This window comes from Engystomops pustulosus, chromosome 9, assembly GCF_040894005.1.
Source record: "Engystomops pustulosus chromosome 9, aEngPut4.maternal, whole genome shotgun sequence".
NCBI lineage: Eukaryota > Metazoa > Chordata > Amphibia > Anura > Leptodactylidae > Engystomops > Engystomops pustulosus.
Genome location: NC_092419.1, coordinates 2,041,519 through 2,063,920, shown reverse-complemented (window position 1 = coordinate 2,063,920; position 22,402 = coordinate 2,041,519). Strand labels below are relative to the sequence as shown.

General features: G+C 55.2%; 1 protein-coding gene across 3 annotated transcripts in view; it reads right to left on the bottom strand.

Moving 5' to 3' along the window:
- Nucleotides 1-3,361: 3,361 nt before the first annotated feature.
- Nucleotides 3,362-22,402, bottom strand: part of SLC44A4 (solute carrier family 44 member 4) — a 62,073-nt gene continuing 43,032 nt past the window's right edge. For 2 of the 3 annotated variants that reach the window (XM_072123052.1, XM_072123055.1), the window contains 12 exons: nt 16,537-16,659; nt 9,504-9,603; nt 9,327-9,419; nt 8,598-8,700; nt 8,147-8,403; nt 7,865-7,959; nt 7,601-7,704; nt 7,144-7,217; nt 5,072-5,142; nt 4,708-4,802; nt 4,089-4,173; nt 3,362-3,940 (listed from right to left, as the gene is read on the bottom strand). In XM_072123052.1, the coding sequence (XP_071979153.1) occupies nt 3,816-3,940; nt 4,089-4,173; nt 4,708-4,802; nt 5,072-5,142; nt 7,144-7,217; nt 7,601-7,704; nt 7,865-7,959; nt 8,147-8,403; nt 8,598-8,700; nt 9,327-9,419; nt 9,504-9,603; nt 16,537-16,659 (1,325 nt within the window). In that variant the 3' untranslated portion in view covers nt 3,362-3,815. The remainder of the gene's footprint in view (nt 3,941-4,088; nt 4,174-4,707; nt 4,803-5,071; nt 5,143-7,143; nt 7,218-7,600; nt 7,705-7,864; nt 7,960-8,146; nt 8,404-8,597; nt 8,701-9,326; nt 9,420-9,503; nt 9,604-16,536; nt 16,660-22,402) is intronic. The other variant, XM_072123053.1, reaches the window with a different exon arrangement.

The following is a 22,402-nucleotide window of genomic DNA, read 5'->3' as shown; positions in this document are numbered from 1 at the left end:
GGCTGAGGGAGGCCTGGGGGGGGAGGGGGCTGAGGGAGGCCTGGGGGGGGAGGGGGCTGAGGGAGGCCTGGGGGGGGAGGGGGCTGAGGGAGGCCTGGGGTGGGAGGGGGCTGAGGGAGGCCTGGGGGGGGAGGGGGCTGAGGGAGGCCTGGGGGGGGGGAGCTGAGGGAGGGGGATCGAGTGAGATCATTGGTCAATGAAATGGTCCTGAAATATATTTGTTGAGGAAGTTCATGTTGTCTAATGGAACCGCGGGGACTTTGCGGGTCTAAAAAAGTCGGTGTTGATGTGAAGTGCTGGAAATGTGGAATTGTGAAAGATCTTTGGAACAAGTTCTCGTTGGGTTTGGGTCTGTAGGTTGGAGGCTTTCTAAGGTTCCATCGATGGTGATTGTCGGAGCTCCGTACAACTTCCTCCAGGGATCTTCCAAAATGAATCGTGTGTCGGGCCGTGGTTCTGGTTCCAGGTCACAGCTGGGGCCCAGGATACGGCTGCAGTCCGGTACCAGACTCTTGATAATGACCAAGTCCTGGTTCTAGTCCACGTGTGGCTTTATTATTATCCAATATTCATTACTGCACCTCGGGGCAGGGACTTTCGGAGATACTTTTACATTGTACTTGATGTTGATCTACAGGAAGACCACGGAGAACCTGACACACAATGGACTTCAAAAAGACTAAGTGTCCACATCTGGCCATTGGTGGTGACCATGAAGGTCCTCGTACTGCCACAAACCATCCACATGGAGGAGTCCATCATAGAGGACGTGACTGGACCAGAACATGTGAGGACGTCTTCCTGTAGATGATTTATGGGGTGCGGTGGTAACTAGTGAAGGTTTCTCATACTTGAACGTTAGATTTTCTTCTTGCTTTTGGTATTTCTCTGGTTTTGTCCGCCGTGGACCGTGGCCCCGTGTGGTCAGTAGTGAGTGAGGTTGTACCTGACCACGTGCGGTGCCATGGACTCTCTCAGTCCTTGATATAAGGAGCTTGATGCGACGTCTCCTGTAATACAGAGCAGCTTCTGCGTCTTGTGATCCGCCGCTCCGCCATGTTCAGCTTAGATTGTAGAAACTGCCCCAATCCAGCGGGAGCTTGAAACGTTGCCCCTCCGGGTGGTGGGCGCTGCTCGTGGTGGTCGCTGGTGGTCACCCATTTCTCAGGGATATTTAGATTTTTTTAAATAGAAAATTATGATCAACGTTCTTAAATTTATTTGAAGATTCCCCTTCATAGAGGCAAACGTCATGACGGGACCTTTCTGATTGCCCACCCGCCCGCTGCCACCTGACCGCCCACCCACCCTCTGTCATGTGCTGAGTGTCCTGCCCACCCACCCGCTGCCACCTGCCCACCCACCCTCTGCCATGTGCTGGGTTTGTCCTGCCCACCCGCCCTCTGCCATCTGCTGCGTCTGTCTTGCCCACCCGCCCTCTGCTGCGTCTGTCTTGCCCACCCACCCGCTACTGCCGTCTGCCCACCCACCCGCTGCCGCCGTCTGCCCACCCACCCGCTGCCGCCGTCTGCCCACCCACCCGCTGCCATGTGCTGCGTCTGTCCTGCCCAGTCTCCTGCCATGTCACATGTGGCCACCAGACCAGCGCCATCACTGCCGGCCCGGGGTGACCACTGCCCGTCTGTAGCCAGAGGTCGGCACCAGGTTTCCAGCCATATACAGTGACCGGCCGCCCCTCACTGCCTCTTGTCCTATCGGTGGCTCTTGATTTTTGTAACTTCTGGAGATGTAAATCTAATACAATTCTGTGAATAAAAATGTCTATTAATTACAAACTGGTTTGGGATTTATTGATCTCCTTCCTCCTGCTCCAGCGCCGATTATTGGAAAGTAATAATCTGCGAGACCACGGGTGAATCGATTGATCGTCCTGGGGGTGTGTCCTCACACTGCTGCGCTCTGTGCTCTCTGCGCTGCTCCTCCTACAGACTGCTGGAGTATCCAATCAGACGAGCGATAAATCTTTGAGTCAGAACTGTGGAGCAGCTCAATGCAGAGAACAAAGAGCACAGCAGTGTGAGGACCCCAATCCTATGATAAAAGGAGGGTTGTCCTATTACAGTATCACCCAATAGGTGGTAGATATTCCCAGAAGTGTAATAACATATAATAAACACAAAATAACGAGATATTGGATAATTGATCAATTTATTAAACTCTTATGAAAATACTTCTCTTCTATAATATCCAGGATTCTGTACATGAAATACAATTTATAACGTATAAAAATCTCGCTGGATGTGATCACAGATTGCTACACACCATAAAGTGCTCTCCGGTGGAAGCTATGGCTCAGCCTAGCCCCTCCCCTTTGACTAATTAAGGCGATAGTGGAGACCCCCCTCCCCCCATTGCTTGAGTCCCTGTGAGATCGTCCAGATACAGGCGGTCCCCTACTTAAGGACACCCGACTTACAGACAACCCATAGTTACAGACAGACCCCTGTGACCTCTGGATGTTACAATAGTCCCAGGCTGCACTGATCAGCTGTGAGGCGTCTGTAATGAGGCTTTATTGATGATCCTTGGTGCCATTACAGCAAAAAATGTTTAAACTCCAATTGTCACTGGGGAAAAATGTTTTTTTTTTGGATCTACAATAATAAAATATACAGTTTCGACTTACATACAAATTCAACTTAAGAACAAACCTCCGGACCCTATCTTGTACGTAACCCGGGGACTGTCTGTATTGAATAGAGGAGGAAGTGACGGATGTGAAGGTTTATATGAAAATAACATCTGCCCTTGTGTCACTTTCCACCAGTTACAGGGAATAAGATGTTCTGTCCAGAATCGGTCCCTACTGGAGGCAACAACAGAACTGTACTGGCCGCTCCCTCCTGGTCCCCGCTCTGGTGCACAAGGGAGGCCTCTCGGCCAATCAATGGCTAAAGCATTGGCACGCCTCTGACTGTGATTGGCTGAGGAGCTGGATACTTCCTGTCCAGCCGGGAAACGCCCAGGAAGTGCAGCAGAACAAGACAATCAGTTTATTATTTTCTTTTCTGTTTACTTGCCCCTAACTACATTATCGGGTGTAAGGACCTGATGGCTGGGAGACCCAAGAAGGCACAAGAAAACGGGGGCTATGTAAAAGAAGTGCAGAGGCACGCCTGGGACGATGTTCTTGAAGGTCTGACTGCTGGGACCTCTCCTGAAGGTGGTGGAGAAGTAGACATCATGGAGGACCCTTTCCAGCTCTATGACACGGACTCCAGATTGTTCATGATTGTTCAAGTTTTGATCGTTGGAGGGTCCTGTAGTCATCCAAGGCTGGTTCAGCTTATTGGAGCAGGACACAAGGAAGCATTGAAGGCCACGGACGGAAGCATTGAAGGCCACGATCCACGGCTGCAGCTCATCTAGAACCATCATGTGCCTGTAGACTACATGACAAGTCCAAAAATGGCCGCCTCCACGGAAAACGGCGAAACAAGAAGCCGTATTCACAGTAACGAGGTCACAGAAGAACCGGTCAGACATGGTGACATGTTCTCCTCACTCTTGTTGACCACACAGATTAATGGCCGCCCTGTGACCGGAGGGGAGACTATTGAATACCTGAATGAGGGGCCATCGGGTGACTTCTCTACCTAATCGTACATGAGAATCATCTAAGATGCGCCATTGTCTTAGGTTCATTGACAGCCGGAACAATCGGAGGGCTGGAAGATTGAGATGTAAACAAAATGTCCTCCGGGAAATCTGCGGTAGACATTGAATATAACGGAGCATAAACAATAATATTAATAATTACAAAATCATCTGAAAATCTCATCTGGAAGGCGAATTTATTTCTTCTTCTTTTTTTCCTCAGTTTTCGGGGGTCGGTTCTTCTTGTTCAGGATGGACATGAGGGACTTGGGCATGTAGTATGGCTTCTCCGCCGAGCCGTCGTTCCTTTCCAAGTCTTCCACTACAAAGTAATGCGGATGGTTAGGACTCGGGGACTGGTGGACCCCCACAGAGCGGCGGACCCCAGACCCTGGTCGCCTATGTATATTGGAGAACACCTCCAGCTTCAGCCCCCACACGTATCACGTACAATAGTCATGAATACTCACAGAAGCACAGGAAGAGCGTGTCCACGCACATATTGTACACGCTGAAGAAGCCTTGAGCGATCATGTATGACCCAACCACCACCGTCTGCAAAGACAAATGTACACGTGAGAAACCAAGTCCATGAGAAGTGTCCATCAACGGCCAGAGAACAGCAGCCATGGCACCGAGACCTGGGTTTTGGCTTCAAAAGTGTCATGGTGATTATCCCCGGCAGTTATATAATATAGATGGGGGGGGGGGGGCATCTATCCAGGACTCTTACAACATGGCCAGATGGAAGAGAAGCTACAATGAAAGTCTGTCTGATGCTGGATTCTACAAAATAACTAAAAATGTGTTGAGTGTTGCATGAACGTCTAATGTTTACGGTGGTGTGGTGGTCTCTCGTGGAGACGGTTGCCTCATTCATGGGGGTCTTGAGGTCTTGTATGGCCAATCTTATCGCCAGGTTTCACCAAAGATTCATCTGGAAGATCAGGCTGCACAGTGTAGAATCCCTTTTGAAGGTTTAGTAACTTCTCCCAATACTCCTTGGGTTATCAGAATGGAGAACCTGGACACTTGTTAAGCCCCGGATACTCGTTACCGGTCAGTAGAGCTGCACTCACTATCACTCACCAAAATGGGAATCCAGTAATAGTTTAACGTTGGCGACTTGAAGGCATCATTTGGAATTGGCAGACGACCAGAGAAGAAGAAAAATGCGAGGACTCCTGTAGGACAAAAGGCACACGGGGTCACAGAGTGGGTCACACACATAAGAGCTGGGTCCAGAATTTGGCCATTCAATCACACAATGGATGGACCAATGGAGAAGACTTGTAGAGAAGGTCATACTGGTCATATGACTGTAGTTTGATGGTTGGCCCTAATGTTTGGGAAAGACTTGTGTGTAACGTAACCACGAGGGTCTACGACTTCTGCTACAGGAAGACCAAAGACTAGAAGAGATTTGGAAACCTTCCTCCTTCGAGCTCCTTACCTACTCCACCGACTACAATCAGTTTCCCAAAGAATATCAGCAGATCCGTGATCTTGTCCAGAACGACCACCCTGCAACGAGAAACCCAGATCTCATCCTCACGGCCTTCACGTGTAAAAAGAAAGGGGAGACATTGAGGAACCACAAGAGGTCTGGAACGTGCGGTCAGTGAGGATGAAACACACGCGGGACACTCCGACAGTCAACACCTCAAACCACCCAATGCTCAGACCACAAGTGATGACCTCCTCAAGAACTCACACATCAAGCCCAACAACGTGTCAAGCCCAGGTCATACCTCGCTCCACAGGACAAGTGCACCTCAATGTGTCAAGCCCAGGTCATACCTCGCTCCACAGGACAAGTGCACCTCAATGTGTCAAGCCCAGGTCATACCTCGCTCCACAGGACAAGTGCATCTCAATGTGTCAAGCCCAGGTCATACCTCGCTCCACAGGACAAGTGCACCTCAATGTGTCAAGCCCAGGTCATACCTCGCTCCACAGGACAAGTGCACCTCAATGTGTCAAGCCCAGGTCATACCTCGCTCCACAGGACAAGTGCATCTCAATGGGTCAAGCCCAGGTCATACCTCGCTCCACAGGACAAGTGCATCTCAATGGGTCAAGCCCAGGTCATACCTCGCTCCACAGGACAAGTGCATCTCAATGGGTCAAGCCCAGGTCATACCTCGCTCCACAGGACAAGTGCATCTCAATGGGTCAAGCCCAGGTCATACCTCGCTCCACAGGACAAGTGCATCTCAATGTGTCAAGCCCAGGTCATACCTCGCTCCACAGGACAAGTGCATATCAATGGGTCAAGCCCAGGTCATACCTCGCTCCACAGGACAAGTGCACCTCAATGTGTCACGCCCAGGTCATACCTCGCACCACAGGACAAGTGCATCTCAATGGGTCAAGCCCAGGTCATACCTCGCTCCACAGGACAAGTGCATCTCAATGTGTCAAGCCCAGGTCATACCTCGCTCCACAGGACAAGTGCATCTCAATGTGTCAAGCCCAGGTCATACCTCGCTCCACAGGACAAGTGCATCTCAATGTGTCAAGCCCAGGTCATACCTCGCTCCACAGGACAAGTGCATCTCAATGTGTCAAGCCCAGGCCATACCTCACTCCACAGGACAAGTGCACCTCAATGTGTCAAGCCCAGGTCATACCTCGCTCCACAGGACAAGTGCATCTCAATGTGTCAAGCGCAGGTCGTACCTCGCTCCACAGGACAAGTGCACCTCAATGTGCCAAGCCCAGGTCATACCTTGCTCCACAGGACAAGTGCATCTCAATGGGTCAAGCCCAGGTCATACCTCGCTCCACAGGACAAGTGCATCTCAATGGGTCAGGCCCAGGTCATACCTCGCTCCACAGGACAAGTGCATCTCAATGTGTCAAGTCCAGCTGAAGAGTTCAAGATGTCCAGTGCACATCTACATCTCATGACCTTAAAGGGGTTGGTCAATAAATCTGTTGTATCAGACATGTCTCATATGTATATGCACATGTGTCTCTGCCTCTTGATAGCTTCAGCCTGTTCTCCCCCTGCATATACACAGCTTCCTCTCTCACTACTCCAGCCCGTCCTCATGTCATCACCCACCATCTCTTCTCACTGTCTGTCCTCATGGAGCGTCTCTATTACAGGGAGGGGGAGGGAGCAGGACGAGTCATAATCACCTGCTGCAGCTCTTTCTTTTCATCAGCGCTCAGACATGTAAACATAGAAGCATGGAGAGTCTGCAGCCAGCACAAAAGTAAGTAGCAGTCCAGTAAAGGCAACTTATGTAAAAGAGTGGCCGACCCCTTTAACATGCCAGGTCGGGCTCAAATCATGCAAGAATATGCAAAGTCATGAATAACACTCCACACTCCAAGCCACAAGTTACTCATAACTTACCAGATCACACAATCTGCACCACTAGAACAAATCCACAACACACAAGAACCAGCACACGTTACTCACGAATGACTATAGACAGACACGGTCAGCCGGGCAGACGAGACCCTGTGTAACAGGAGGAGAACATGAGAAGAAGGTGGGACAAGGGCGGTCACCTCACAATGTTCCTCATCAGCAGCTTGAAGGCATTCTTAGCAGAAACACAGAAATTCTTTCCATAAACAGCAATCTGCGCGGAAAGGAGAAGAACACAAGTGAGAACACAAATCTACAGGCAGAGGGCTCCTCCAGTGATGGACCGGCCCCGCAGAGGAGCGCACGTCGGGCCCCGCAGAGGAGCGCACGTCGGGCCCCGCAGAGGAGCGCACGTCGGGCCCCGCAGAGGAGCGCACGTCGGGCCCCGCAGAGGAGCGCACGTCGGGCCCCAAAGGAGAACGCACGGCGGGCCCCAAAGGAGAACGCACGGCGGGCCCCAAAGGAGAACGCACGGTGGGCCCCGCAGAGGAGCGCATGGCGGGCGATATCCTAGAATAATTGTCTACAATGAGAGTTTTATTAAATAAAAATAATTAGCAAATTTTAAAGTCTCGGATCCCCTGCATCGGGCATTACCATGATGTACGCGTTGCGATTCAGGAACTTGATGAACTTCTCCAGACACCAGAAACAGCATTTCAGGCAGCAGAGGAGAAAGCGGGTGCATGGGTTCTGCGCCCCTGGTGGTGAGAGACGGTATTACACAGAGGTAGACGTACAGGCAGCTGCTACGTAGCATCAGTATACTGATGTGTAGGGAAAGGGGCCCCATTCAGCAGTGCACTATGGGGCCCGGTCTCCCTGGTTACGCCCCTGATGTAGTTGCTGTGTCTGCGTTACCTTTCAGCTTGTGGTCCAGATACTCCAGGACGATTCTGATCATCTGAACAATAGTGAGGATGAGAGACCCGAATGCCAGCGATCCGGTGTGATACCTGGAGGGGAGAGGGGGGGGGGGGTCACCTCTGAAACCGATGAAGCTGCAGGTGCACTGGGGGCGGGGACAGGTGCACTGGGGGCGGGAGCAGCTGCAGGTGCACTGGGGGCGAGGGCAGCTGCAGGTGCACTGGGGGCGGAGGCACTAACCCACTGCCGGTGCTCTGGAATACATCCGTCTCTCACCTCAATGTTCTCATGAAGGCGCCGGACACAGGGAAGTAGGGGATGTCTTTAGGTTTGTGGAAAGCCCAGTAATAGGAGGCGAAGGTCCCGGCCAGGACGCACTGCCCCAGCGCGATGACAAAGTTAATGCACCACAAGAAGCCGAAGACGTTGTAGATCTGGAGGTTAAAGAGGTTCTGCTGGAAGATTCCCTCCGTCTTATACTTGTAGAAGATGCAGCGCGACTCCTGGCAGCCGGTACTGGAAGAGTTAAATCCCTGCGAGAGGAGAAACGCAAAGTCATGAGACGGGATGCGGGACCTCCGAGGGGACGGGGGGAGGATATTACAAAATACCCCAAGGGTAAATCAGGACCAGCGTCCACTACCCCGGGACAGGAAAGATCTGACAGCCTTATATGGTATAGGTGCACTACCCCATGGCTCCTGTGGGGGCGCTGCGCTGTACTCACCACGGGGTCACAGGTCGTGTTCCCGGTTATGTTGGAGCACCCTGGGGTGCTGTTATTCGGAGCAGATATAACATATACTGGGGCTCCGGAGGTCGCCAGGTACCTGAGGGAGTTAAGGATCCACCAGGAATGTTCCGTAATATCACAGGGAGAAGGTCCCGTCCCAACCTCATGACATTCCAGACTGTGGCCCGAGGGGAGATTCTCATCTTCTGGAGTAATGGAGCGTCAAACAGGCGGTAGCCCGGGGCCCCGAGACTCCACCCATCCAATCCTTGTACATCTGTTCCTGCCCTCGAATGCACACAGGAGCCTTTTCAGGAACTTTCAAGGTCCTCCAAAGGTCCTGAAACCACAGATTGAAAGCAGCAGAAGGGCCTCGTCCTCCAGAAGCTTCTGGCACCAGGCGTAGGAGGCGATTCCAGGTACAATCCGCTCCGGGCGTCTGCTAACCCCCGGCCCTTTACATCACACAAGAGCGGAGAAAACACACAACTAACCCTGAGCGATGGGACTGGCATGGTCCAGGGTCACAGAGGGGCTAGGGGAGCCCCTCCGATACCACAGTCCCGGGGCCTGGATCTATGACTAATGTCCCTGCTATCAGGATGGTGGAGGAATGCACAGAGCACAGAAGTGTGAGGACACGCCCAGCACTATTTCACAGTCCTGCTGCTCCTCACAGGACACACAATGGTGCAGGACACAACACATGGACTAGAAGGATACAGAGCGGTGATGCCCCAGTAGGCCACGCACACGACCAGGAGGACAAAGGTGACGATGGGATAAAACAGGGAGGACATGATGTAGCCGATGGCCCTGGGGGGAGAGACACCGGGGTTACTGCCGAGTACTGGGGGGGGGGACAATCTGCCCCACGGCCCCCCCTCCTCCCCCGCTCACCTGCTGGCTTCTTTAATCAGAGCAATCGCAATGAGAATCCTCTTCCGCAGGAACAGCAGGAGTAACAGGAGGACGACCTCGACCACCACCAGGATGATGACTGCCGGGAGAGAAGGGGTTAATAGTAATGGGGCTGCAGTATCACATGTGGCCACACGATGGCAGCGATGTTACAGAAACTACTGATCCGACTGTTCTACTGTTCACTGTTATCAGCCATGTTTGTGTAACGCCCCGGCCGATGCATAGGCAGGTGGGGAGCTGTGAATAGCGCCCCCCTCAGGTCAGGAGCTGTTAGGGAGACTGATCTCCAGGAAGGTTCTAGAATTTGAATATTGTGTAATTGCAGCTGTAGTTACTGCCTGGCAAGGCAACAGTTAACCGCTGTATGTAATTATCCAATGACGTGTCACTTATATAAGCTGGAAGGTGATTGGAGGAGAGCTACCACCTGACCAGGGGAGTATATAAACCCCTGCCGGGTGAGAGCACATGGTCTGATCCCAAGGAGAGTGAGGAGACACAACTGCCCCGGCCATCAATCCCAGGAGCCCCCAGTGCTGCCCCGGCCATCAATCCCAGGAGCCTCCAGTGCTGCCCCGGCCATCAATCCCAGGAGCCTCCAGTGCTACCCCGGCCATCAATCCCAGGAGCCTCCAGTGCTGCCCCGGCCATCAATCCCAGGAGCCTCCAGTGCTGCCCCGGCCATCAATCCCAGGAACCCCCAGTGCTGCCCCGGCCATCAATCCCAGGAACCCCCAGTGCTGCCCTGGCCATCAATCCCAGGAGCCTCCAGTGCTGCCCTGGCCATCAATCCCAGGAGCCTCCAGTGCTGCCCCGGCCATCAATCCCAGGAACCCCCAGTGCTGCCCTGGCCATCAATCCCAGGAGCCTCCAGTGCTGCCCCGGCCATCAATCCCAGGAGCCTCCAGTGCTGCCCCGGCCATCAATCCCAGGAACCTCCAGTGCTGCCCTGGCCATCAATCCCAGGAACCCCCAGTGCTGCCCTGGCCATCAATCCCAGGAGCCTCCAGTGCTGCCCCGGCCATCAATCCCAGGAACCTCCAGTGCTGCCCTGGCCATCAATCCCAGGAACCCCCAGTGCTGCCCCGGCCATCAATCCCAGGAGCCCCCAGTGCTGCCCCGGCCATCAATCCCAGGAGCCTCCAGTGCTGCCCCGGCCATCAATCCCAGGAACCTCCAGTGCTGCCCCGGACATCAATCCCAGGAGCCCCCAGCGCTGCCCCGGCCATCAATCCCAGGAGCCTCCAGCGCTGCCCCGGCCATCAATCCCAGGAACCTCCAGTGCTGCCCCGGCCATCAATCCCAGGAACCTCCAGTGCTGCCCCGGCCATCAATCCAAGGAACCCCCAGTGCTGCCCCGGCCATCAATCCCAGGAGCCTCCAGTGCTGCCCCGGGCATCAATCCCAGGAGCCTCCAGTGCTGCCCCGGCCATCAATCCCAGGAGCCTCCAGTGCTGCCCCGACCATCAATCCCAGGAGCCCCCAGTGCTGCCCCGACCATCAATCCCAGGAGCCCCCAGTGCTGCCCCGGCCATCAATCCCAGGAACCTCCAGTGCTGCCCCGGGCATCAATCCCAGGAGCCCCCAGTGCTGCCCCGGCCATCAATCCCAGGAGCCCCCAGTGCTGCCCCGGGCATCAATCCCAGGAGCCTCCAGTGCTGCCCCGGCCATCAATCCCAGGAGCCCCCAGTGCTGCCCCGGCCATCAATTCCAGGAGCCCCCAGTGCTGCCCCGGCCATCAATCCCAGGAGCCCCCAGTGCTGCCCCGGCCATCAATCCCAGGAACCTCCAGTGCTGCCCCGGCCATCAATCCCAGGAGCCCCCAGTGCTGCCCCGGCCATCAATCCCAGGAACCCCCAGTGCTGCCCCGGCCATCAATCCCAGGAACCTCCAGTGCTGCCCCGGCCATCAATCCCAGGAACCTCCAGTGCTGCCCTGGCCATCAATCCCAGGAGCCTCCAGTGCTGCCCCGGCCATCAATCCCAGGAACCTCCAGCGCTGCCCCGGCCATCAATCCCAGGAGCCTCCAGTGCTGCCCCGGCCATCAATCCCAGGAGCCTCCAGTGCTGCCCCGGCCATCAATTCCAGGAACCCCCAGTGCTGCCCCGGCCATCAATCCCAGCAACCCCCAGTGCTGCCCCGGCCATCAATCCCAGGAACCTCCAGTGCTGCCCCGGCCATCAATTCCAGGAACCCCCAGTGCTGCCCCGGCCATCAATCCCAGGAGCCTCCAGTGCTGCCCCGGCCATCAATTCCAGGAACCCCCAGTGCTGCCCCGGCCATCAATCCCAGCAACCCCCAGTGCTGCCCCGGCCATCAATCCCAGGAACCTCCAGTGCTGCCCCGGCCATCAATCCCAGGAGCCTCCAGTGCTGCCCCGGCCATCAATTCCAGGAACCCCCAGTGCTGCCCCGGCCATCAATCCCAGGAGCCCCCAGTGCTGCCCCGGCCATCAATCCCAGGAACCCCCAGTGCTGCCCCGGCCATCAATCCCAGGAACCTCCAGTGCTGCCCCGGCCATCAATCCCAGGAACCTCCAGTGCTGCCCTGGCCATCAATCCCAGGAGCCTCCAGTGCTGCCCCGGCCATCAATCCCAGGAACCTCCAGCGCTGCCCCGGCCATCAATCCCAGGAGCCTCCAGTGCTGCCCCGGCCATCAATCCCAGGAGCCTCCAGTGCTGCCCCGGCCATCAATTCCAGGAACCCCCAGTGCTGCCCCGGCCATCAATCCCAGCAACCCCCAGTGCTGCCCCGGCCATCAATCCCAGGAACCTCCAGTGCTGCCCCGGCCATCAATTCCAGGAACCCCCAGTGCTGCCCCGGCCATCAATCCCAGGAGCCTCCAGTGCTGCCCCGGCCATCAATTCCAGGAACCCCCAGTGCTGCCCCGGCCATCAATCCCAGCAACCCCCAGTGCTGCCCCGGCCATCAATCCCAGGAACCTCCAGTGCTGCCCCGGCCATCAATCCCAGGAGCCTCCAGTGCTGCCCCGGCCATCAATTCCAGGAACCCCCAGTGCTGCCCCGGCCATCAATCCCAGCAACCCCCAGTGCTGCCCCGGCCATCAATCCCAGGAACCTCCAGTGCTGCCCCGGCCATCAATTCCAGGAACCCCCAGTGCTGCCCCGGCCATCAATCCCAGGAGCCTCCAGTGCTGCCCCGGCCATCAATTCCAGGAACCCCCAGTGCTGCCCCGGCCATCAATCCCAGCAACCCCCAGTGCTGCCCCGGCCATCAATCCCAGGAACCTCCAGTGCTGCCCCGGCCATCAATCCCAGGAGCCTCCAGTGCTGCCCCGGCCATCAATCCCAGGAACCTCCAGTACTGCCCCGGCCATCAATCCCAGGAGCCCCCAGTGCTGCCCCGGCCATCAATCCCAGGAGCCCCCAGTGCTGCCCCGGCCATCAATCCCAGGAACCTCCAGTGCTGCCCCGGCCATCAATCCCAGGAGCCCCCAGTGCTGCCCCGGCCATCAATCCCAGGAACCCCCAGTGCTGCCCCGGCCATCAATTCCAGGAACCCCCAGTGCTGCCCCGGCCATCAATCCCAGGAGCCTCCAGTGCTGCCCCGGCCATCAATCCCAGGAGCCCCCAGTGCTGCCCCGGCCATCAATCCCAGGAGCCCCCAGTGCTGCCCCGACCATCAATCCCAGGAGCCCCCAGTGCTGCCCCGGCCATCAATCCCAGGAGCCTCCAGTGCTGCCCCGGCCATCAATCCCAGGAGCCTCCAGTGCTGCCCCGGCCATCAATCCCAGGAGCCTCCAGTGCTGCCACGGCCATCAATCCCAGGAGCCTCCAGTGCTGCCCCGGCCATCAATCCCAGGAGCCTCCAGTGCTGCCCCGGCCATCAATCCTGCTCAGCCCGCAGGCTGTATAAGCGTGGGGGCTGCAGGACTGGCCGTGCTCTGCTCCTTTAAGGGGCACGGACCCTCCTGCTCTCCCCCTCCCCTTTTCCCCCGTTGTAGGTTCTCATTGGTGGCCAGTGAGTTCCGCTGGCCACTGGGGGGCAGCGGGCCAGGATACTTATTCTTGAGCGCGGAGCTAGCCAGCCTCTTTGACTGCTCCGCGCTCAAGAGATCCCCACCCACCCTCCCTATGTTCATATTTGTATTATTGGTTTTTTGTTAATTTTTATTCGATCTTTGTTATTGCGTTATTTATGTTGTTGTTGGTAGTCACAGCTTGGCCTGTGGTGGAATCTTGACCCTCTCGGCGGTTAGTTAAATCACCTGACGGAACAACTAGGACATGCCCCCGCGGAGGCGGGGCCAGGCATGCAAGGTGAAGTTAGGGTAAGGGTCAGGGTTCTTCCCACAGGTCATTTAATTTTTGTTATGTAAATAATAAAGCTGTGGCCGACCCCCTGTTTTTTATCCCAAGAATTGGTAGTTGCGTTGGTTTTTTGGGAAGGGGGGAGTGGGGTACAATTTTTGGTGGGTAACGTTAATACGGTCAGTCCAGGAACCTCCAGCGCTGCCCCGGCCATCAATCCCAGGAGCCTCCAGTGCTGCCCCGGCCATCAATCCCAGGAACCTCCAGTGCTGCCCCGGCCATCAATCCCAGGAGCCCCCAGTGCGGCCCCGGCCATCAATCCAAGGAGCCCCCAGTGCTGCCCCGGCCATCAATCCCAGGAGCCTCCAGTGCTGCCGCGGCCATCAATCCCAGGAGCCTCCAGTGCTGCCCCGGCCATCAATCCCAGGAACCTCCAGCGCTGCCCCGGCCATCAATCCCAGGAGCCTCCAGTGCTGCCCCGGCCATCAATCCCAGGAACCTCCAGTGCTGCCCCGGCCATCAATCCCAGGAGCCCCCAGTGCTGCCCCGGCCATCAATCCCAGGAGCCCCCAGTGCTGCCCCGGCCATCAATTCCAGGAGCCCCCAGTGCTGCCCCGGCCATCAATCCCAGGAGCCTCCAGTGCTGCCCCGGCCATCAATCCCAGGAGCCTCCAGTGCTGCCCCGGCCATCAATCCCAGGAGCCCCCAGTGCTGCCCCGGCCATCAATCCCAGGAACCTCCAGTGCTGCCCCGGCCATCAATCCCAGGAACCTCCAGTGCTGCCCCGGACATCAATCCCAGGAACCTCCAGTGCTGCCCCGGGCATCAATCCCAGGAGCCTCCAGTGCTGCCCCGGCCATCAATCCCAGGAGCCTCCAGTGCTGCCCCGGCCATCAATCCCAGGAGCCCCCAGTGCTGCCCCGGCCATCAATCCCAGGAGCCCCCAGCGCTGCCCCGGCCATCAATCCCAGGAGCCTCCAGTGCTGCCCCGGCCATCAATCCCAGGAACCCCCAGTGCTGCCCCGGCCATCAATCCCAGGAGCCTCCAGTGCTGCCCCGGCCATCAATCCCAGGAGCCCCCAGTGCTGCCCCGGCCATCAATTCCAGGAGCCCCCAGTGCTGCCCCGGCCATCAATCCCAGGAGCCTCCAGTGCTGCCCCGGCCATCAATCCCAGGAACCTCCAGTGCTGCCCCGGACATCAATCCCAGGAACCTCCAGTGCTGCCCCGGCCATCAATCCCAGGAGCCTCCAGTGCTGCCCCGGCCATCAATCCCAGGAGCCCCCAGTGCTGCCCCGGCCATCAATCCCAGGAACCTCCAGTGCTGCCCCGGCCATCAATCCCAGGAACCTCCAGTGCTGCCCCGGACATCAATCCCAGGAACCTCCAGTGCTGCCCCGGGCATCAATCCCAGGAGCCTCCAGTGCTGCCCCGGCCATCAATCCCAGGAGCCTCCAGTGCTGCCCCGGCCATCAATCCCAGGAGCCCCCAGTGCTGCCCCGGCCATCAATCCCAGGAGCCCCCAGCGCTGCCCCGGCCATCAATCCCAGGAGCCTCCAGTGCTGCCCCGGCCATCAATCCCAGGAACCCCCAGTGCTGCCCCGGCCATCAATCCCAGGAGCCTCCAGTGCTGCCCCGGCCATCAATCCCAGGAGCCCCCAGTGCTGCCCCGGCCATCAATTCCAGGAGCCCCCAGTGCTGCCCCGGCCATCAATCCCAGGAGCCTCCAGTGCTGCCCCGGCCATCAATCCCAGGAACCTCCAGTGCTGCCCCGGACATCAATCCCAGGAACCTCCTGTGCCTCAGGCCTCCTGCCTGGCACCCAGGGCAAGTCTGGAGACTTGAGCCCAGAACTGCAGCTTCCACCACTTGGACTCAGAGTCTGATGGGCGGGTGCAGATAGAACTGTGTAACCTTCTGTGTACCTGTTGTTCAATAAAGAACCGTGAGTTACTTTTGCACAACGTTGCCTCCGTCTGATCCCTGGATACGGCTTTTACCACCACGGGATTCCCATTCATTACCCAGGGACTCATCCTACAGACACTCAGGGACTCATCTAACCCATCTGCATCAGCCCAGCCTGAAGCTACTATCGGGCTACGTGTAACCTTCCTGCGGACCAGTTATCTCCCTCCAGCTCTGCTGAATCTGCTGTTTTATTGTTTGGCCGTTGCCTGTTGTTCAATAAAGAACCGTGCACAACGTTGCCTCCGCCTGATCCCTGGATACGGCTGTTACCACCACGAGCTCCTCATCCATTACCCAGGGACACACACTACAGACACTCAGGGGTTGCCCCAGGGAGATCCAGTACATCAGCCTCTCCCTACATATTCCTTGCACACACCACCTGCTGGAGAGCTGCCAGGCTGTAGGACAGCCCTCCGGCCCCCATACCAAGCACCGTGACCACAGCGCGCCCTAGGGGCAACCGCCAGCCACTCCGGTATTCTGGGCCCCGACTGACTCCAGGCCCCAAGAAAAGGCCCCGGTGGGGGATGTTGCAGAGGACTAAACTTCTAGGGGATAGATCATCAACATGGGGACATGTAGGGGTCAGAGACTGGAGCTGATCAGGGACCCCCAGCACACAAGACTGAGCAGCTCCATACATGCAGTAACCCTGCACAGCCTCAATGTCCTGCAGGGACCCCGGGAGACACCACTGGGGTCCTCTGCACCGTTACATGAGATTATAGGACTCCATTCACAAAAAACACTGGTGACATAACTTACAGATGGCCAACCACGTCTCCTTCACACTGCCGTACGCACTCAGGTTGGTGGTGAAGCCCACATTAGCGATAGTCGCCCCCTGCTTATTGAAAGTGTCATATTCCATCCAACAGTGATAGATGCCTGACAACGAGAGAAATACACAGGAATAGTGAGTAACACCAGCATTATACCCCAGAGCTGCACTCACTATTCTGCTGCTGGTGCAGTCACTGTGTACATACATGACATGACTTATCCTGTACTGATCCTGAGTTACATCCTGTATTATACTCCAGAGCTGCACTCACTATTCTGCTGCTGGTGCAGTCACTGTGTACATACATGACATTACTTATCCTGTACTGATCCTGAGTTACATCCTGTATTATACCCCAGAGCTGCACTCACTATTCTGCTGCTGGTGCAGTCACTGTACATACATGACATTACTTATCCTGTACTGATCCTGAGTTACATCCTGTATTATACCCCAGAGCTGCACTCACTATCCTGCTGCTGGTGCAGTCACTGTGTACATACATGACATTACTTATCCTGTACTGATCCTGAGTTACATCCTGTATTATACCCCAGAGCTGTACTCACTATTCTGCTGCTGGTGCAGTCACTGTGTACATGCATGACATTACTTATCCTGTACTGATCCTGAGTTACATCCTGTAAATCTTTTATTTTATATAAAAATGAAAAACATAACAACCATAAACATAAATCAAGCCATAACTTCTGGCAAAATAAAACAATAATAATAATAACAAAACAATAATACAAACTAATAGAGTCTTACGGAAATCTCCTGGCCCAGCCACACACACCACACACTCAGCATAAGAACAAACAAAACCATCACCCAATCCCACCACCTAATTTTTTTTTTTTTTTTTTTAAATACACAGCAAAATACACATAAACGAACAAGAAATAAACACAGAAATAACAATGAATATAACTGAAATAACATTAATAACATTAAATATAGCTAACTAAATCCCACGCCCATCACCCTCCCACCCAGACACTGGTCTAACGTCCAAAGTTCGCGTTATATAGTCCAGACCAGTGCCCAGGATCGTACAGTCCAAGTCCCGTCCACCCCCCTCCCAACCTAACACCCTAACACCAACACCCCAAAACCAACCAACCTATACACACAAGAACTATAACTACATATAACTATATACACATTGTACACAAAATACAAACACATTAAACAAATCAACATAACAAATCCAAACCACATAAAGCCCAGGTTCGGCGCCTGCAAGCCCCTACATCTCTATAACCTCAGATACAAAACAAAAATCTACAGTGTCAGCTTCAGCCCAACACCAGGAGAGGAGATGACAGACTAAGGGACACTAAAGGAGAACCCCCTCCAAAGGAGAGAGGCCCTCCCCGTGCCCAGCCTCTCATACTGCAGAGAGCGCACCTTCACCAGGTCACCCAGAATGTTCCTAACCACCTCATCCACCGGGAGGATTTTACGCTGCGTCGATACTAAACACCGTGCGTTCCACGTGTGGTACCTGACCACTACACTGACTAGGAATAACGTGCAGCGGTCCCGGCCACCCAGGCCTCTAAATGCTCCATAGGCCCACTCCGCATAGGAGAGACCGGCCAACCCGGGCCAATGGATGGAAGCGCCCACCCGGTTGTACACCTCTGTGTTAAAGGGGCACTGAAGCAGGAAGTGGTCCATGCTCTCCAGCAGACCACCGCACTCCTCCCGAGGACAACCCCTTTCCTCAGAGCTCCTACACTTCAGATTGTCCCTCACACACAGCTTTCCATGGAAGCAGCGCCAAGTCACGTCCCAAAACTTCAAGGGGATCCTGATGGAATTCAAAAGACCTAAACCCACCCCAAGATCCCGACTTGGGCAATCCCTGAGGGCCAGAGGCTTCTGGAAACGGGCAAACAGAACCCTCTTGTCAAGGAGTTTCCTCGACAAGGTCCTGATCTCCCACATTCCCAGACCCCACTGGCGAATCACCTTCAGAACCGGGGTAGCGTAAGCCGGAAGATGCCCATGCGGTGTACGGAGATCCTTCACTTGCCCTCCTGTCTCCCATTCCTGGAAGAAAGGCCGAAACCATCCCCTACAAGAGTATACCCACGGAGGAGCCCTCTCTTTCCAGAGGTTTGCTACATTGATCTTAAGAAAGGTATTCACTAGGAACACCACAGGGTTGACCATACACAACCCTCCTTGTCTCCTCGTGCGGTAAGTAACCTCCCTCTTGATAAGGTTCAGCCTATTCCCCCATAATAGCTGGAAGAACAGACTGTAGACCCGAGTCCAGAGGGGTTCTGGCAACATGCACACACTGCCCAGATATATCAGCAATGGGAGCAGGTAAGTTTTAATCAAGTTCACCCTTTCCCTGAGGGTCAAAGACCAACCCTTCCACTGGTCCACCCTCTGAGCGGCGATCTTAAGCCTGCCGTCCCAGTTTTGCATGGGGTAATCCCCCTGGCCAAATTCGATGCCGAGAACTTTGGCAGAGTCTTGGGGCCCTGGAAGAGTGTCCGGGAGATCAAAGCCTGGACCTCCCTCTCCCAGCCAGAGACTCTCACACTTATCCCGGTTGATCTTGGACCCAGAAGCCTCTGAGTAGCGGTCAACCTCTGACATCACCCATTGCGCCTCCCCTCTCGAGGACACAAAAACGGTGACATCATCGGCATAGGCTACCACCCTTAAAGTGGCTTCCGGTGCCGCCTGGTCCATCCCGACTCCCACCAACGGCCCACGATCAACCCTCCTAAGGAATGGGTCAATCGCGAACACGTATAAAAGTGGGCTCAGAGGACAACCCTGGCGAACACCAGACCCGACCTCAAAAGGGCGGCCAATCCAACCGTTCACAAGCGGGAAACTCTCTGCCCCTGCGTACAAAACCTTTAGCCAATTGACAAACTCCCCCGGCAGGCCATACCTCAGAAGGACAGACCAGAGGTACTCGTGGTTAACCCGATCAAACGCTTTTGCCTGATCCAAGGACAGCAAGTACCCCTTCCAGTTACCAGCCCTGCCCTGCTCCACTGCCTCCCGGACACAAAGCACAGCACTAAATGTACTGCGGCCTGGAACAGAGCAGTGCTGGGTCCCCGAAAGGAGCCGGGGTGCAAACTGCTCCAGCCGATTAAACAGCACCTTTGCCAAAACCTTTCTGTCCGTATTGAGAAGCGCTATGGGACGCCAGTTCTCAATACGAGATCGGTCCTTACCCTTTGACAGAATGATCAGGGCAGACCTCCTCATTGACTTCGGCAGAGCGCCCGAGGAAAGACACTCATTGAATACCTCAGTCAAGAGGGGAACCAAGGCGTCCTTAAAGGTCTTATAAAACTCAGATGTTAAGCCATCCGGACCTGGCGATTTCTTGAGGGCGAGCCCTTCAATCGCCCGGCTGACTTCCTCTTCCCTGATCAGCTCTGTCAAAACATCAAGAGAGGGGTCTACTCCTGGCTCAGGGACAGTTTCTGCCAGGAAAGCCGACATCACATCCCGATCTAGATCCTTCCTGCCCAAGAGGTGTGAGTAGAAGGATCTGACGACCTCCAGGATCCCTGATCTGGACCTTTTCAGGGATCCCGTACTGTCAACCAGTCCTGTGACAACTTTACCATTCACTGACATCTTGCAGTTTCTGTAAGGGTCGGGCGAGCGGTATTTCCCGTAATCCCTCTCAAAAACCAAAGATGCGTGTCTATCGTACTGACACCTCTTCAGCAAGGATTTCACTCTGGAGATGTCCTCACGACTACCTCCAGTCGAGACGAGATGCTCGAGTTTCCTCCTCAGGCCCTGATACAGGCGGTACCTGTCCAGGCTCCTGAGGCTCGAGAGCTGGCGGAAGAATCTCGCCACCCTTTTCTTGAGCATCTCCCACCACTCTGACTTACTGCTACAAAGGCCCAGCAATGGTACCTGGCTCTGAAGAAAGTCCTCAAAGGATTGTCTTATCTCTGCTTCTTCCAGGAGAGACGAATTGAGCTTCCAGTAGCCTCTTCCCATCCGGGGGGTCTCTGTAACATTCAGAGAAAACAAAATTAAACAGTGATCGGAGAACTCCACCTCAACAACGGACACTGCTGAAGAGATGGCTTCCTCCTTTAAATAAAACCTGTCTATTCTAGACCTGCAGCTACCCCTATAATAGGTGAACCCCGCGTGGCCTGGGGTGTGCCGGATGTGGACATCCACCAGGCGAGCCTCACTAGCTATGCTATTAAGAGCGACGCTATCATAAGTCAGCTTGTCTCTGGAACCTCCCCTATCCTGGGACCTCGTGACAGCATTGAAGTCCCCTCCAAAGACCACCTGCCGACTTGTAAAAAGGTAGGGCTTGATCCTCATAAAGAGACACTTTCTGTCCCACTTGGACTGGGGACCATAGATGTTAATTAGGCGAAGTTCTTGTCCCTTCATGAGGACATCCAGGATCAGGCACCTCCCCATTTCTAACTCAATAATTCGTCGGCATTCTACCGGTGCGGTAAAAAGGACCGCCACTCCGCTATACGGCTCGGCCGCAAGAGACCAATAGGAAGGCCCATGTCTCCATTCCCTCTTAGCTTTAAACACGGCCGCCAAATCTGGCAGCCTGGTCTCCTGCAAAAATAAAATGTCGGCTTCAACGCGGCCGAGAAAATCAAAGGCCGCAAATCTAGCCGCATCAGACTTAATGCTGGCGACATTAATGGACGCCAGCGTCAACGGAGTGGGTGCCGCCATCATGAGTGATTGAGTTAGACGGCTTTTTTCTTACTACCTCCCTTCCCTCTACTGTCCTCTGAAGATGAACCCTTTTGCCTTTTCCCTTCAGAATTGGGGCAACTTCTTTTTAACGAAATTGAGGTGTCCATGTTATTACTGGCCCCCAAGGACCCACCCGGACCACCCTCTCCTTCGTCCTTGTCTCCTGACTCTGAGTCAGTCTCCCACTCTGAGGACCCAGCATCCCCAGAGGATAGAGACTCGGCGCCCCCTGCAGGCTGCTCCGCCGCCACCTCCAGAACCCCACCCTCAGCCTCCCCTTCCGAGGAGGCGATCTCATCGAGGGTGAGGAACCGGTTGGAAAGCTCAACCAGAGGGGAGGAAGTTTTCCCTTCCTTAGGTACCTTAGATACACCGCGTTTTTTCTTTTTCTGCTTGCGCTTATTTTCTAGCCAAATCCTGTTATCCTCATCCATACTCTCATAATGGGAGGACGTGGAGGACATGGCACCTTTCTCGCGCTCCATCCTCCTGACCTCCTCATCCAACTCATCATCCCTCAGGGCCTCAGTAGCATGACCAGCCTCTGAGGTAGGACCAAGGGTCACCCCAGCAACCCGAGGCTTCCCCAGTCCTCTCCCTTTTTGTCTGGCTTCAAGCCGCCTCAACTGAGAAGGTGACTTATTCTTACTTTTCTTCACAGGCCCCTCAGCTCCTCCACCTCTGCTGGTACCTTCCCCAGCAGAAGCAACCTCATGGCTCTCCTCCACTGGGGTCACAACCGCATTGGCAAAGGAGCGAGGACAACGGCTGAAAGGGTGACCGAGCTCACCACACAGGTTACACCTAATGTCCTTACAGGATGCAGCGAGATGACCTAGCCCACCACACAAAGCGCACTTCTGCACTTGGCAGCTGGCGCTAAAGTGGGTGGGGTCACCGCACCTGTGACAGACCTTCGGCTGCCCCTGGTAGAAAATCAGGATTCTGTCCCGCCCAAGAAAGGCTGAAGAGGGAATGTGAGCGACTGTGCCGCCTGAACACTTCAACTTCATCATGAAGGTCCAGGCCCCAGACCAAATGCCAAATTCATCGCGGTTTTTCTGAGGTACCTGAACTACTTCGCCATAACGACTG